The sequence below is a fragment of the Triticum urartu genome, chromosome 5A (genome assembly GCF_056163025.1).
Source record: "Triticum urartu cultivar PI428250 chromosome 5A, HENAU_Tu73, whole genome shotgun sequence".
NCBI lineage: Eukaryota > Viridiplantae > Streptophyta > Magnoliopsida > Poales > Poaceae > Triticum > Triticum urartu.
The window spans coordinates 256,795,872-256,809,978 of NC_141877.1; the positions used below are offsets into that span (position 1 = coordinate 256,795,872).

At 48.5% G+C, this 14,107-nt stretch overlaps 1 protein-coding gene across 1 annotated transcript; it reads right to left on the reverse strand.

Annotated features, from left to right (window-relative positions):
* Positions 1 to 584: 584 nt before the first annotated feature.
* Positions 585 to 13,819, reverse strand: LOC125508346 (uncharacterized). Its single transcript, XM_048673045.2, has 9 exons — positions 13,449 to 13,819; positions 13,063 to 13,106; positions 7,260 to 7,375; positions 6,084 to 6,246; positions 5,509 to 5,781; positions 4,494 to 4,577; positions 3,095 to 3,637; positions 2,650 to 2,999; positions 585 to 2,320 (listed from the first exon to the last, which is right to left on the reverse strand). Exons 1-9 carry the CDS (start codon positions 13,735 to 13,737, stop codon positions 1,096 to 1,098), a joined length of 3,087 nt encoding a protein of 1,028 aa, XP_048529002.2. The 5' UTR covers positions 13,738 to 13,819; the 3' UTR covers positions 585 to 1,095.
* Positions 13,820 to 14,107: the final 288 nt, after the last annotated feature.

Consider the following 14,107-nt stretch of genomic DNA (forward strand, 5'->3'; position numbering starts at 1 on the left):
TACCGGACGAAAGTGGAATGATTCTTCTACATTTGAATGTTAAATCAAAAACTAGTCAGGTATACTATGTGTGACACTTCTTTTCTTGTCGATCGTATGCGCATTATTTTCTTGTGAGCAACACAATATGATTCATGCTACAAGATGTGATATTCTGAATTAGAGTTCAGCACAGGAAAATCATCCTACTAAGCTATTACCTTTTTCAATAATGATTAGGCTAGTGCACAGTTAAGTTAGCTCTCGTATATGTGCATATCTTTCTTTTCTTTGATGCTTTCCCTCCTGTCTGCAGCGGCCGTGTTTCCTCGGCTTTGCTTTAGCAGATAGCAGCAGCCTTTGATGCTTTCCCTCCTGTGCGCAGCGGCCATGTTTCCTCGGCTTTGCTTTAGCAGATAGCAGCAGCACGGCGGTGGCCGAGCGCAACAGTGTCACACAAGAATATTTATGCCCCATTGCAGGCAATTACCTAGTTATTAATCTAGAAATGCAAATCACAGGCAATTACCTAAATGCAAATCATGGTTCCGGTGCAAGACACTGAACACAGGCACCAGTTGGACCCTGTGATACGAACAATACAATTGGCGGCCAGCAACGTTAGATCAATCTCATTAAACTGGGAAGCTAAAACTCTGGACGAGATGCAACCAACAATAAGTTGTCAGTGTACTGCAACCCGCAAATCTGACCCTTCTCATTACACAGACCAAAATTGTGTTTCCCTACATGAACGATGCATGAATCGACTTTAGAAGGTGCACGGATCATAGGACTGAGCAGTAACAAGAACAGATACCCCGAAACATTACTTCGATATACAAATGTTTTTGTAATATGGTAGATCAGGGAACAAAATCATGCAACAAAATTCAGTTCAACAATATAGACTAGAGAGAGTCCACCATAGGTACTGTGCCAAAAACGCCACGGGCAATCTCATGCCAGATCAGTCGATATCAAGTGAACAAATGTGCTGCACTACACTCGCCGATCGCCAGAGCCCTGGAAGCCATATCAATTTGCAATGTAGACTGGTCCACAGGCCAATTTGACTGCAAGTTCCGAGCCTCAATCAACTTTGAACAGAGTAGCCTATTTCTTTCTCTTTACCTTGACAATTCTTCTGCCAGACTTGTCATTGTCGCGGACAGTGCCCATTGAAAAGACACCTGACGAAGCTTGACTCTGCTGGCCAAACTGGAAAATGCCAGGTGAGGTGGTTGAGGTGGAAGCGAATTGAGTAGCTGGCATGCTGAAAGCTGGAGTTGACAGTGAATTGCTCTGAAAGCCGCTGAAAGCTGGAGTTGACAGTGAATTGCTCTGAAAGCCAAATGGTGGGGCCGTAACAGAAAGAGTCTGGTTATTCCCCACAGTCATCTGACCAGTTCCTGTACTGAAGCCAATAGTTGGGATCGTGCTACCAAATAGTGGTGTTGAGGATGGTGGATCTGGTATTGTAGGTGTAGCCGAAGTGAATGAAAATACAGCGCTAGAGGGGCTAATGGACATAGCAGAACCATTATCCGGCATGCCAAACGACGATGGAGCAATCGTGATTGGACTGCTGCCAAATATTGGTGAGACCGAGAATGCTTTACTAGACCCCAAAGCAGAAGAAGCCATAGATGGCAGAGGCAGTGGAGAAGTTGTAATCACAGAGGTCGTGCCAGAGGCAGCTGTGGAAGAAACTACAGAGCTCAAACTGAAAGGACTAGGGCTCAGAGGTGCTGAACCAAATGGTAAACTCCCCATGTTTGATTCTTCCGGAGACATCATATGTGACTTACTTGCTGAACTCTGTGTGCACAATGAATTGTTATTTCCTGGTTGGGCGAACTGGTTTCCAGACAACAACGTTGATTCAGGTGAGGTTACTTTGGACTTATCCAGAGACACGACCAAATTCACACTGCCAAACTGCGGAGAGAAATTAAATGGGGCACTGCTGCTTCCTGCCTTGGATTTGTTCTGGGCAGCTAACAAACTTGCACCACCAAACTTTGGTGAGAAATTGAAAGGCGCATTGGCACTTCCAGATGTTGGTGCTCTAGCAGATTGGGAAGAGGCGGTATTTGTAGACAAAAATGAGTAGTTCGGTCTATTAGAAGCCAGAACAGCAGAGGCAGTTGATTTTGATGTATGTTCTAGCCCATTACTTAAGGTTGTAGGCTTGGAATTGGCAACAGTAAATACAGGATTACTAGTGAATGATGCAACATGTCCAGCACCCTTGGAAGAAACCGGCGGAATTTCTCCATTTAACTTCTTATTGTGCTTGTCTGAAATTGAGCTTTCTTCTGAAACTCGTTTCAAAATCCTGCAAAGATAAATAAAATAATGTCCAGGCTTCAACAATTTTTAAATAAATGGAGAGGTGAATAAACATGGCAAGCTTCAGAATTATAGACCAACAGTTTGAACATCAACTGAGCAGATACCCTTCTAACTGGAGAAGTGGAACCAAAAATGGCACACTCAAGACTAACAAGCTAATAGTGCTCTAACATAAATGGAGGAAACAAAAGTAGCATTTCTTCAATGCAGTATCTACTTGATAACTGATGGTTGTTCCAATTTTATTAAGCAGGAAAATACAATAACACTTCAGAGTAAAAAAAATGCTTTCTAGCTCGATCAGAATCTGACCTTGGAGCACTTTCCGGGGAAGTAACTGGCACACTGGGTAGTGCAGAAGATTTGTGCTTTCCAACATGTAGTGCAGGTGGAGATGCCATAGTAGGCGTTGGAGGGGCCTGTGAGTGGGCACCCGGTGCAGCCGTGACAGGGAATGAGAAGCCATTTGATGAAGCCAGCATTTTGGTTCGTTTTATTTCACTAGATAACACCAGATTGGAAGGAGAATAGCTTCGCAAAGAGGCTGTTGGGGGATTCTCCTTATTTGTTGTTCCAGAGTTGTTAGCAGTATGTTCCTGGATTGGTGAGTAGCTTTTCACAATTTCAATACTTCCACTGCAGTGGTCCACCTCCAGAGAATCCTATAAGAAAAACATTAATCGCTACATAATATATCTCAAAAAGGTAGCTGCAGAGTATAGAAGATAGTATCATATTTTTAGTCATATGGTCCTACCTTGGGTGAAGTTATTAATTCAGAGGATGATTTACTTTCTAGGAGGGCAGAACCGTTTGACATAGCATCAACAGTCTTGCCATCTATTGCAGCTGGGATGAATGACAAAGATGATTCCAAAAGGCTGCCCTGAGATGGTATTTCCTTTCTCCGAGAAATAGAATCCTCAACATCCAGGGCATTTCCATGTTTTTGCTTCATTTCTGGTGTGCTTTCCTTCTCTGGAGGTGAAGGGACTAATGTATCAAGCTGTTTCAATATCTTTGCGGCCATCTCAGTTGATTGAACTGGTGCTTGAACAAAACTGTTGCCACAGATACATAGAGTGCCATCGTCAACTTCAGCCAGACGCAGACGCTTTTGAGTTTGTGTGGAGTGTTCAAAACCTTCATCCAGTTTGCTTGCATCATTACCAGGATACTTACGATAACCAGGCCATGTTTCCGAGAGTGATGATATTCTGTTATATCTTTGGTGCATTTTGCGTATGGGGCCAACAGACACAGTCTCATTGTTGAGAGCAATATTCTTCCTCTTCAGGAGCTGCTGATTTATAAATAATTACTAACAGCACAACGCAGCGTACAAAACAAGCCAGTAATATTGGTAGAACATCAAAGGGCACATAAATTAGAGAACTTAATTGCACAAGATTGGGGAAATAGCACAGTAGCCATGTAGTTCAAAACTGCCAACATAGGCTCATGAATTGAATCGCAGTTGCTATATCTGGCCCATGAACTCATGCAAATCTCTAACAAAACCATTTTGTACAGGATGCTAGGGCTCTTAATATTTTTCGCCTATCCCACACTGATGAATTTTTATCCTTTTCACGAAAACAAATTGCTGAATGTAAATGCAATGGATGTTACTGTATTCAATGCTTATATATTGTTCAGGAATGCAAAACCAATACAAAATTAGTGTTGGAATTAAACATGTTATTGGACAATGAAGCACGGGTTAACATTATTTATGTACAATCATGCTTGTGTCGAAATACCTGGTGTCAACTACTGACTGCAAAGATAGCATTTTAAAACCTGAATAATATCAAGAATAAATGTTCACCGATTTGAAAATATAAGAGAATTTTTACGTCAATATGTTGAGCTTATTTTACACAGGAAGATAGGTAGGGTGCAGTCAAGAAAATCTGAAAGCATGGTTTATGGATGTATCCTCCTGCAGCTTTAAGGGGAGGAGTTAACCGGTGATAAAAATAAGCATGTACGCTTAAATTGCTGAATCCAGATTCTAAGATTTCATCTCATGGCTAATCCCTATGAAAATTTTAGAATGTAGTACAATATCAACTCAATATAATAGCACAGAAACTAACAACCAACACAAAGTAAATATACTACAAAACAAGTTGTGCTTCACCAATGAGTACCTGCCTGCCAAATGTATGAACGCTGTTTGCAGTCTGATATGATGAAGATACAGTACCACATATGTCCCTAGAAGAAACAGGACCCTGAACAGATCGATTGAACACAAGTTAGAAAGGCTAGACCTACTAGAGATGGATATTATGCTTGAGCAAGGAAAAAATATGTTAGGCGTTTTGCCACTGCCTAACGCTTAACTCACTTAGGTGTCGCCCAGGCGTGCCTGGGCATTCTGTACGGACGCAGCACGAAATGGTTATAGTGTGAAGAATGTACAGGCTGTAGTGTGGTATTGAATTCTTTCAGCTGTTCTGCAAAGTAAGTATTTCTGCCATCTTATCTCCCCTAGCACTTGACTACTACACAAGATAGAGACAACAACGCACTCGGTTTTTCTATTCATGAATCTCTTGTTGGCTGCAGTACACATGGACCCTAGCTGAACACTTTCTAGTCTTTATTCTGGATACAGCTGCATTCTACTAAAAGCTTATATATACACAGCAAATTAGGGAACCCTCACGCCACCTCCCTCACTGCAGTGATGGCAACCAGCCACAGCGAAGCTCGATCCTTGCTGGAATAGGTCAATTTGTCGTCAGAGTGGTTGAATCCTCGCCAGGGAGGATACATATACATACTTGCTGGGAAAGTCAAATCTGGCCGGGGAGATTGATATCTCGCCGGAGAAGGCTTATTCCTCACCGGGGGACCTTGACGCCTGATTTTTTTTGTACTGCCAAGTGCCAAAGCAAAGCATGCCTAAGCGAGCGCCTAGGGGCGCCTTTTTTTTCCTTGCTCGAAACAAGGATAGAAATAGATATTACGTGCATTGGAACCAGATAGGACATCATTCTATGACACGGCAGAAAGAGTAATGCATGTGGTTTTAATACTGCTCGAAGGATTGATCAAAGGTACAATACATAATTAACTTGCACTTCCGATATTCCAAGTAATCATACCATAAGCATAAAATTAATAATATACTGAATAAATAAAATGAGGAAATTAAACCTTAAAATAAGGAGATGATGACAATTTGTGTATTGCTGATTTATTTGGAGTCCTATAGTTGCTTCCAAGGCGATCAAAGGGTGTGGAAGCAGACAATCTTGAAATTCCAAGAAGTGGGGCCTTTGGAGATTTAGCTATTTGTATTGTGCCAGATTCTATTGATTTGACAGAAAGGGAGGAGGGTTCATGCAATCTAAGGCGTAACGGTGCCCCCTCTGAACATCTTGAACCCATATATGCCTTTGCAAGTTCTGCAGGTGAAGCAACTTGATCCTGCAGGAATGCATAAGGTTAAATTAATCATGTGATCAGAAGGAGAATGTCAACAGTACAAGTAACAAATGCGTCAGGATATAAAAACCTATTGAGTCAATAATATGATAGAAGTATCTATTGGTAAAGTCCAAATAACGATATGTTTACTTAACTTCCAAATAGCAAATAGTAGTAGTTCCAAACTTTTAAGCAAAATTATATTATATAGTATACAGTTAATTGCAAGAAAGTCTAATTTTTCATCAGTGAGTCGGAAACACTTTGAACATTTAAAAGGACAGCATGAATTGCATACTCACAGTGATACTGTATGATTTAATGGAGAAATCAACAGGTAAGTCTCTAGATCCCTTTTCCTTCTCGAGAGACAATGTTTGCTTTATATTATTAACTTCTGACTGCATTGTATTGGATTCAACAGTTCTGGATCGCAACAACCCAGTCAAATATTCAAACTCACTCCTACAGAACATACAGACAGTTATTCCGGAGAGATCTGTTAGGGCTACATTTCAGACATACGCAAAACAATGTGGAACACAGAACTTAAGCCAACTTATATATTTGTAATTTACATAATGCATACGATGAAGCAGAACATGAACTCAAGTTACAGATATATGGGAATCAACAAAATAAATGTGAGATTTGAATTGCATAAACAGGAAAACACATAAAGATGAATAAGAAACAAGGAATCAGAACAATAAGGGAGTTAGTTCCCCAGTGTTCATGTGATAAACATAACTGGATGTTGATTCGAAACCTGCAACAACAAAATAAAACTACTACCCTATGCCACAGTTCTATGCTGATCTCCCTTTGTACAAAATGCAATAACTCCACAGTTAGGCCCAACTACTCCAGGCTCGAGGAACGATATTAAGTAACTGTCTCGTGAACTATAAGTGCACCATGCAGAAAAGGTCGTTGTAAGTACCCAAGAGAATGTAAAGAAATTCACAGAAGGATATATTCTCTGCTGTATCAGGAAAAAATAGCAATACAGATGAGGATTTGAGGAAAATGTGAAAACACGTAAGAAACATTGGCAACTATGGTGATAGGACCATACAGATAAGGAGCCAAAATGATGCACGCGTGCCAAATATTGCAATCCTACAAAGCAAATAAAGGGAACCTTCCACATCTTGATACCAGGTATTGGCATTGCATGATACTTGTTTGCTACCAACATGACAAATATAAGCACTTATCGCTGAGAATTCCAGTAAATCCCAACAAAATATCAAAGGAACCAGCTAAGGATAACCCACAGTTCTTGATAGCGTGTGAACAGAAACATTCTTCCTCATGTACTATTAGTGCATTTCATCAGGACAAGGTGATGTGAATTTCCTAAATATCATATCCTTAGCTTGCAGAACATTGAACATTTGAAAAGTTCAGAATGAACTGAGGTGAGTACCACACTAACACTGCTCAAATGCTATATTAGAATATCCAATACTTGCCTTGTAAAGGTCTTCTGCTTCAACAATTCTTCAAGATCCATACTACCATTGAAACAAGAACTTAGAATGTCATCTCCATCAATGGGATAATTTTCAGGATTATCAGTAGACAGATTCTGCATGGACAGTAATAATGCTTGGAAACTCAGGATTACAGGAAATTATAAAGTCCAATAGGCTAGAGAAGTAAAATAATTAGCAGAGGAACAGTGTAAAAGTGTAACCTTAGAACAATAAGAAAATAGAGAAATGTGTCCTAAGGTTGGGCACACTATTAACTGGTCGAAGAAGTAATAATTAATAGATGGGACAACATCTGGTGATAGATACCACACCTTAGTTGTGCTGCCGTGCTACCAACAAACGGTAGCACCTCTAAAAAGTTTTGAAAATTTCTGAAAAAAATTGACAATATATATGTTTTTTTTTTGTTCAAATATGGATTTGAAGTTTTGTGGGATTGTAGACATATATTTTGTCATCAATATTCTAAAAAAATCTGAACTTTTTGCAGGTACTACCTTGCCGTGGTAGCATAGTACCACCTAAGGTGTGTTATCACTGCTTTTTGTCTTTTGAGAATGTTAAACCTCATGTATGTATTGGGCTATGTATTTGTACAGTAGAGAGTAGTACAGTAGCAGTAGCGTATGCGGGTGCAGTTTTGTCTCTCAGCACCCACGATCGCCTCCTCTCGAACATGGCCTGGCCACGATCACCATCGTGGGCGCACGCCCTCTGTTCTCCTTGTATAAGTGCTCTCATTCTCAATACGATCGGTGTGTTTGATCTTTCATTCGCAAACATGGTATCAGACGCAGAGGACTCGAATCCCTTTGCGCCCAACCACCATCCCTCTTCCGCTGCCATGGACACCAATCCCGTCGCCTCCCCCCTCTCCTCCGACGATGACACACCGGCTCCCGCCGGTGTCCTCCCACTGCTCTGGCGAGCGCTCCCCCCGCCCCCCCAGTCACCATGGCGCCACCGCTCGCGCCGGGAGCGTTTCCTTCCTCCGTTCTGCAGACCATTGGCATTCGTCATCACGTCCCCGTCACCCTAGATCTGCACTCCGGCAACTATGCCCAATGGCGCCGCTTCTTCTTCACCATCGTGGGCATGTTCGGCGTTGGTGACCACTCGTTGCCCCGGCCGCTCCTCGCCATCGCGATCCGGAGTGGACCATGATCGACCATTGCGTCGTGCACTGGCTCTACGCCATGATCTCTCCTGAGCTGCTCGACGTTGTCATGCAGCCGGACAACACCGCCGCCGTTCTCTGGGCGGCCATCGAGGAGATCTTCCGCACCAACCAGCTCTCCGGCGCCGTGTACATCGACGCGGAGTACCACACCGTCGTCCAGGGCGACCTGACGGTGATGCGGTACTTCGCACGTCTGAAATCCTTCACCGGCCAGCTCCGCGATCTCGGTCAGCCCGTCGGCGAGACACAGCAACTCTTCCACATGCTGCGCGGCCTCAGGCGCCAGTACCACGGCGCCATCCCTCACCTCACCGCGCGCGCGCCCCTGCCGACTCTTCTGCAGGCCCGCTCCTTCCTCCTGCTGGAAGAACATCGTGTGAAACAAACCACTCGTCTGCAGTCCGTGCACGCCCTCCTTGCGGCGCGTCCACAACCCGCCCCCACCACTCCCGTCGCCGACGGCAACGCCGCACGTGGACGTGGGCGCAACCGTCGCCGCGGCCGTGGAAACGACGGCAACGGCGCCCTGCCGCCTGCGCCGTCCCCTCCTTGTCCGGCCCCACTCCCTGGTCAAGCGCCAAGCGCCAACTCCTGGACCGGCATGGTGCAAGCCTGGCCTATGCCCTAGCGCGCACCCGGCGCCGGCGTGCTCGGCCCACGCCCCGGCGTCCCGCAGCAGCAGGCTCTCTTCACCCTCGGCTCGCCCGGCGCGAGCTCCAGCACGGGGCCCCCTCCGCCCTCCTCCCTGGCTTCACCTACGGCTCGCTGGGCGCGAGCTCCAACACGGCGCCACCGCCAGCCTCTCCGCCGCAGCCATGGGACATGGGCAGGCTCCAGACGGCGCTCGAGGCCGCGCACACATCTCCGCCGCCGGTCGAGCACCTCGGGCGCGTCGTCCCACATGACCTTCAACCCTGGTACACTCCACTCTCTTCGTCCTTCTCATCCCCCTCGCGACATAATTGTGGGCAATGGCGGCCGCATGCCGATCACACACACCGGCCGTGGCTCGCTCATTGCTTCCAACACCTCCCTCGAGCTCCACAATGTGTTGCTCTCCCCTTCCATCATCACAAATCTTCTCTCTGTTCGTTGCCTTACGCGTGACAATCCTGTGTCTGTCGAGTTTGACTCATTTAGGTTTTCTGTCAAGGATATCCGCACCCGCCTGGTAATCCTTCGGTGTGACTCGACCAGCGACCTGTACTCCCTGCGCCCTGCTCCTGCCGTCCCGTGCGCTAGCCCCTTCGCCAGCGTCGCGACCACAGAGCTGTGGCACAGTCGCCTCGGACACCCCGGCGAGGAGCCCCTTCGTCAGGCCCTTCGCAACTTTTAGTTCACCTGCGCGCCGTCCAACAGTCACTCATGCACCGCCTGTCGCCTCGGCAAGCACACGCGCTTGCCGTTCACCGCTTCCACGACTCGTAGCTATTTCCCCTTTCAATTACTGCATTTGGATGTATGGACCTCTCCTATAGTGAGCATTTCTGGTTTCGAATACTATCTTGTTATCATTGATAGCTGCACTCACTATGTTTGGACGTTCCCCCTTCGTTGCAAATCCGAGGTCATCTATGTGCTCTCCGCGCTCTATGCATACGTCCAGACTCAGTTCGAGCGCCCAATTCTGGCGTTGCAGACTGACAACGGGCGCGAGTTCGACAACCTCGCCGTCCGCTCTTTGCTCACCACGCATGGCACCGTGCTCCGGCTCACGTGCCCGTACACTAGCCAGCAGAACAGCAAGGCGGAGCGCGTGCTCCGCACTCTGAACAGGGGCGTCCGCGCACTCCTCTTTCATGCTTCTCTCCCAGCTCGCTTCTGGGCCGAAGCCCTTGCCACAGCCACTCCTCCTCAACTACAGAACCTGCGCTGCTAGCTCACCACACACGCCGCACGAGCTGCTCCTCGGCGTCCCCCCCCCCCCGACTACTCGTATCTGCGTGTGTTCGGCTGCTTATGCTACCCCAACACTACCTCCACAAACTTGACCACCGCTCTCTGCCGTGCGTCTTCCTCGGGTATCCACCTGATCACCGCGGGTACAGGTGCTATGCCCTCGTTTCTCGGCGTGTACTCACCTCCCACCATGTTCGCTTCGACGAGCTCACCTTCCCCTACGCCGCTCCACGCCTCCCTCTCACCCCCGCAGCCCCACCTCCCCGTCTGGTGCCCGCACCTATTTGTGCCCCGCCCGACGGCGGTTGCTCACCACCCCCCACCTCGTCACACCCACTCCCCACGTCGCCAGTCGACTCGTTTCGCGCGACCCCTCCTCGTTTAAACAGCACCGTCCGATCCTCATCCGACGCCTCTCATTCAAACCACCCGCGCGCGCCATCCGCCGGGCCCTCCTCTGCCGTTGGATCACCATCCACCGTGCCTCATTCAAACTCCCGCTCCGCGCACACGTCCGGGGGCCATGCACCTGCAGGATCGTCATCCGACGGCTCCTCGCTGCATGCACCATCACCACCCTCCCCCACTCCCGCTCCACCTGCTCGTGCGATCATCACACACGCACACGCTGGTGTTTTCCGCCCCAACACGAAGTATGCCAACGACTTCGTTTGCGTGGTCAACACCGCCCCCTCCACTGCCATCTCTCCCATTCCTCGCTCTGTCCGCGCATCGCTCCACAATGCCAACTGGCTCGCCGCCATGCGCGACAAGTTTGCAGCTCTCACCGGCAACCGTACTTGGGAGTTGGTTCCCCGACCACCGCGTGCTAATGTAATAACTGGCAAGTGGATCTATCGTCGCAAAACCCGTGCCGATGGCACCCTCGAGCGCTACAAAGCTCGTTGGGTTGTCTGTGGGTTCAACCAGCGCGCCGGAGTGGACTACGGCGGAACCTTCTCTCCGGTTGTGAAGCCGGCCACCATCCACACGGTCCTCACTGTCGCTGCCTCACGCCATTGGCCTGTGCATTAGCTGATGTGAAGAACGCCTTTCTTCACGGCACCCTGGAGGAAGAGGTCTACTGTTTGCAGCCTGCAGGTTTTGTCGATGCCGCTCGACCCGATCACGTGTGTCGCCTTTCCAAGTCCTTGTATGGCTTGAAGCAGGCTCCACGCGCGTGGTTTCTTCGCTTCGCCGGCTTCCTCGCCACCCTCGGGTTCACCGCGACGCGCTCCGACACCTCTCTGTTCACGCTCACTCATGGTACGGATGCGGCGTACCTGCTGCTGTATGTGGATGATATCATCCTCACCGCGTCCACGGACGCGCTCCTTCGCCGTATCGTCGCCTCGCTCACCACCGAATTCGCCATGAAGGACCTCGGCAACCTCCACTACTTCCTCGGCATTCGCGTGACGCGGTCCCCGGACGGCTTCTTCCTCTCTCAGGAGCAGTACGCTGAGGACGTCCTCGAGCGCGCTGACATGGACAACTGCAAGCCTGCACCGACCCCAGTCGACACCAAGGCCAAGCTTCCCTCCGCCATCGGTCCGCGCGTCGCCGACCCCACTGCCTACCACAGTCTCGCTGGCGCGCTGCAGTACCTGACGGTGACCCGCCCCGAGCTCGCCTATGCAGTTTAGCAGATTTGCCTGCATATGCATGACACTCGCGACTGTCACCCTGCTCAAGCGCGCCCTGCGGTACGTCCATGGCACTGTCTCTCTCGGGCTCCACCTTCATGCTTCCTAGACACTGGATCTTCAGGTGTACACCGATGCCGACTGGGCCGGGTGCCCTGACACTCACCGGTCGACGTCTGGCTACTGTGTCTTCCTCGGCGGCGCGCTCGTGTCCTGGTTTTCGAAGCGCCAACCTACTGTCTCGCGCTCCAACGCGGAGGCAGAATACCGCGGCGTGGCCAATGCCGTGGCGGAGTGCATCTGGCTCCGGCAACTTCTTGGCGAGCTCCGGTGTGCGGTCTCCACTGCCACGCTGGTCTACTACGACAACATCTCCGCCGTCTACCTCTCCAGCAACCCTGTTCATCATCGCCGCACCAAACATGTGGAGCTGGACATTCACTTCGTCTGCGAGCGTGTCGCTCTCGGCCACTTCTGCGTGCTGCACGTCCCAACTCATCAACAGTTTGCGGATGTCATGACAAAAGGCTTGCCAAGCGACGTCTTCCATGATTTTCAATCCAGTCTTTGCGTCGCGACGTCACGACTGCGCGGGGGGAGGGGGGGGGGGGGGTTAGACCTCATGTATGTATTGGGCTATGTATTTGTACAGTTGAGGGTAGTAGAGTAGCAGTAGCGTACGCGGGTGCAGTTTTGTCTCTCAGCACCCACGATCGTCTCCTCTCGAACATGGCCTGGCCACGATCACCATCGTGGGCGCACGCCCTCTGTTCTCCTTGTATAAGTGCTCTCATTCTCAATACGATCGGTGTGTTCGATCTTTCCCTCGCAAACAGAGAACACTTGCGAAATACTGCTGAAAGATAGGTGGTTTAAAGAGCTTACACTCGGTGTCTAGGCAGGATAAATGGTAAATTTAGTATACTAGCCATTTAAAAGAGCTTAAATTCAGCGTCTAATCAGGATAAATGGTTAAACAGTGCACTAGTACCCAAAAAAATAAAGAATATTAGAACAACGACGTGAACAGCATGGAGTTACAGAATCAGCTTACATTAGCAGTTCCTCCTCCGTTTTCTTCTTCTAGAATGTCGTTCTCTACATTCCAAAACCAGCTTGTGTGAGTTTGGTGGAAACCACTAACAATAAAATGAGAATTATCCCCCATTTCACAGGATAGATTGAACTAGCATCTTATTTACTGATTGCTAATAAATAAATCGCTAATCTGATAAAAACAGTAACCATGGTTCACACCATCGACTTCACCTATCGGCCGCCATGTGCATTGGCAAGCTATGATGATAAGCTGGAAAAACTTGGATGATTTGATTTTTACAGGATGATAGAAAACACTTCGCTCTAGTCGCAGATCAGACAAGTCAAACCGCCAACACAGCTAGCGGAGAATGCGCGCAAACAAATCAGCAAGGCACCAACCTAAAGGCGGCGGCGGCGGCGAGCAAGGAGCGTCGACCAACTCTGGTTCCGAAAGCGTAGGCGCGGCGAGCTGAGGAGGCGGCTTGCGAAACACAGAGGAGAGGAGGCGCGATGCGCCACCGGAGATGAGACGGGCGAGCCAGCCGCTCCCTTCACCGCCGTACGACGCTGGATGAGTAGGAGCAGCCGGGAGCGCATAGGGTGACGCAGCTGCGACGCGGGAGGGAGGGCGCCTACGGATCTTGCCTCCCGTGGCGGAGCCGCCGTCGTAACCTCCCCGAGACGCCATGTTACGGCGCCGATGTGGGGCTAGGGTTTTGGAGAAGAGAAAGGGAATTCGAAGAGAGGACGGGGTAAAATAGTGATTACAAGGGATCAGAGGGTTTAAGGCTGCCAAGAAAAACTTTGGTAAGTATCGACCGAGCAATAATAATGATTATTACTAGCACATATGTCCGTGCGTTGCAATGGGAAAGACAATTAGAATGTCTACCAAAGCACTAAGCACTCATCAACGCGACTCTACAACACCCAACGGTGCAACCTGACGGCAACCGAGAGGTGCATGCCAAGGTCTAGCAGAAATGTACATTAGTCAGGCATTAAAAACCATGATAGGCATGCGATATTTTTGATATGCTTTTTTGTATGACAATTTA

Bases quoted from the DNA above. Each gene is read 5' to 3' on its own strand.
- LOC125508346 (XM_048673045.2), bottom strand. From the start codon at position 13,737: ATGGCGTCTCGGGGAGGTTACGACGGCGGCTCCGCCACGGGAGGCAAG. The intron at 3,000-3,094 runs GTAGGACCATAT...TTTTTCTTATAG, and splicing joins AATTAATAACTTCACCCAAG to GATTCTCTGGAGGTGGACCA. The intron at 2,321-2,649 runs GTCAGATTCTGA...TTATCTTTGCAG, and splicing joins TCCCCGGAAAGTGCTCCAAG to GATTTTGAAACGAGTTTCAG.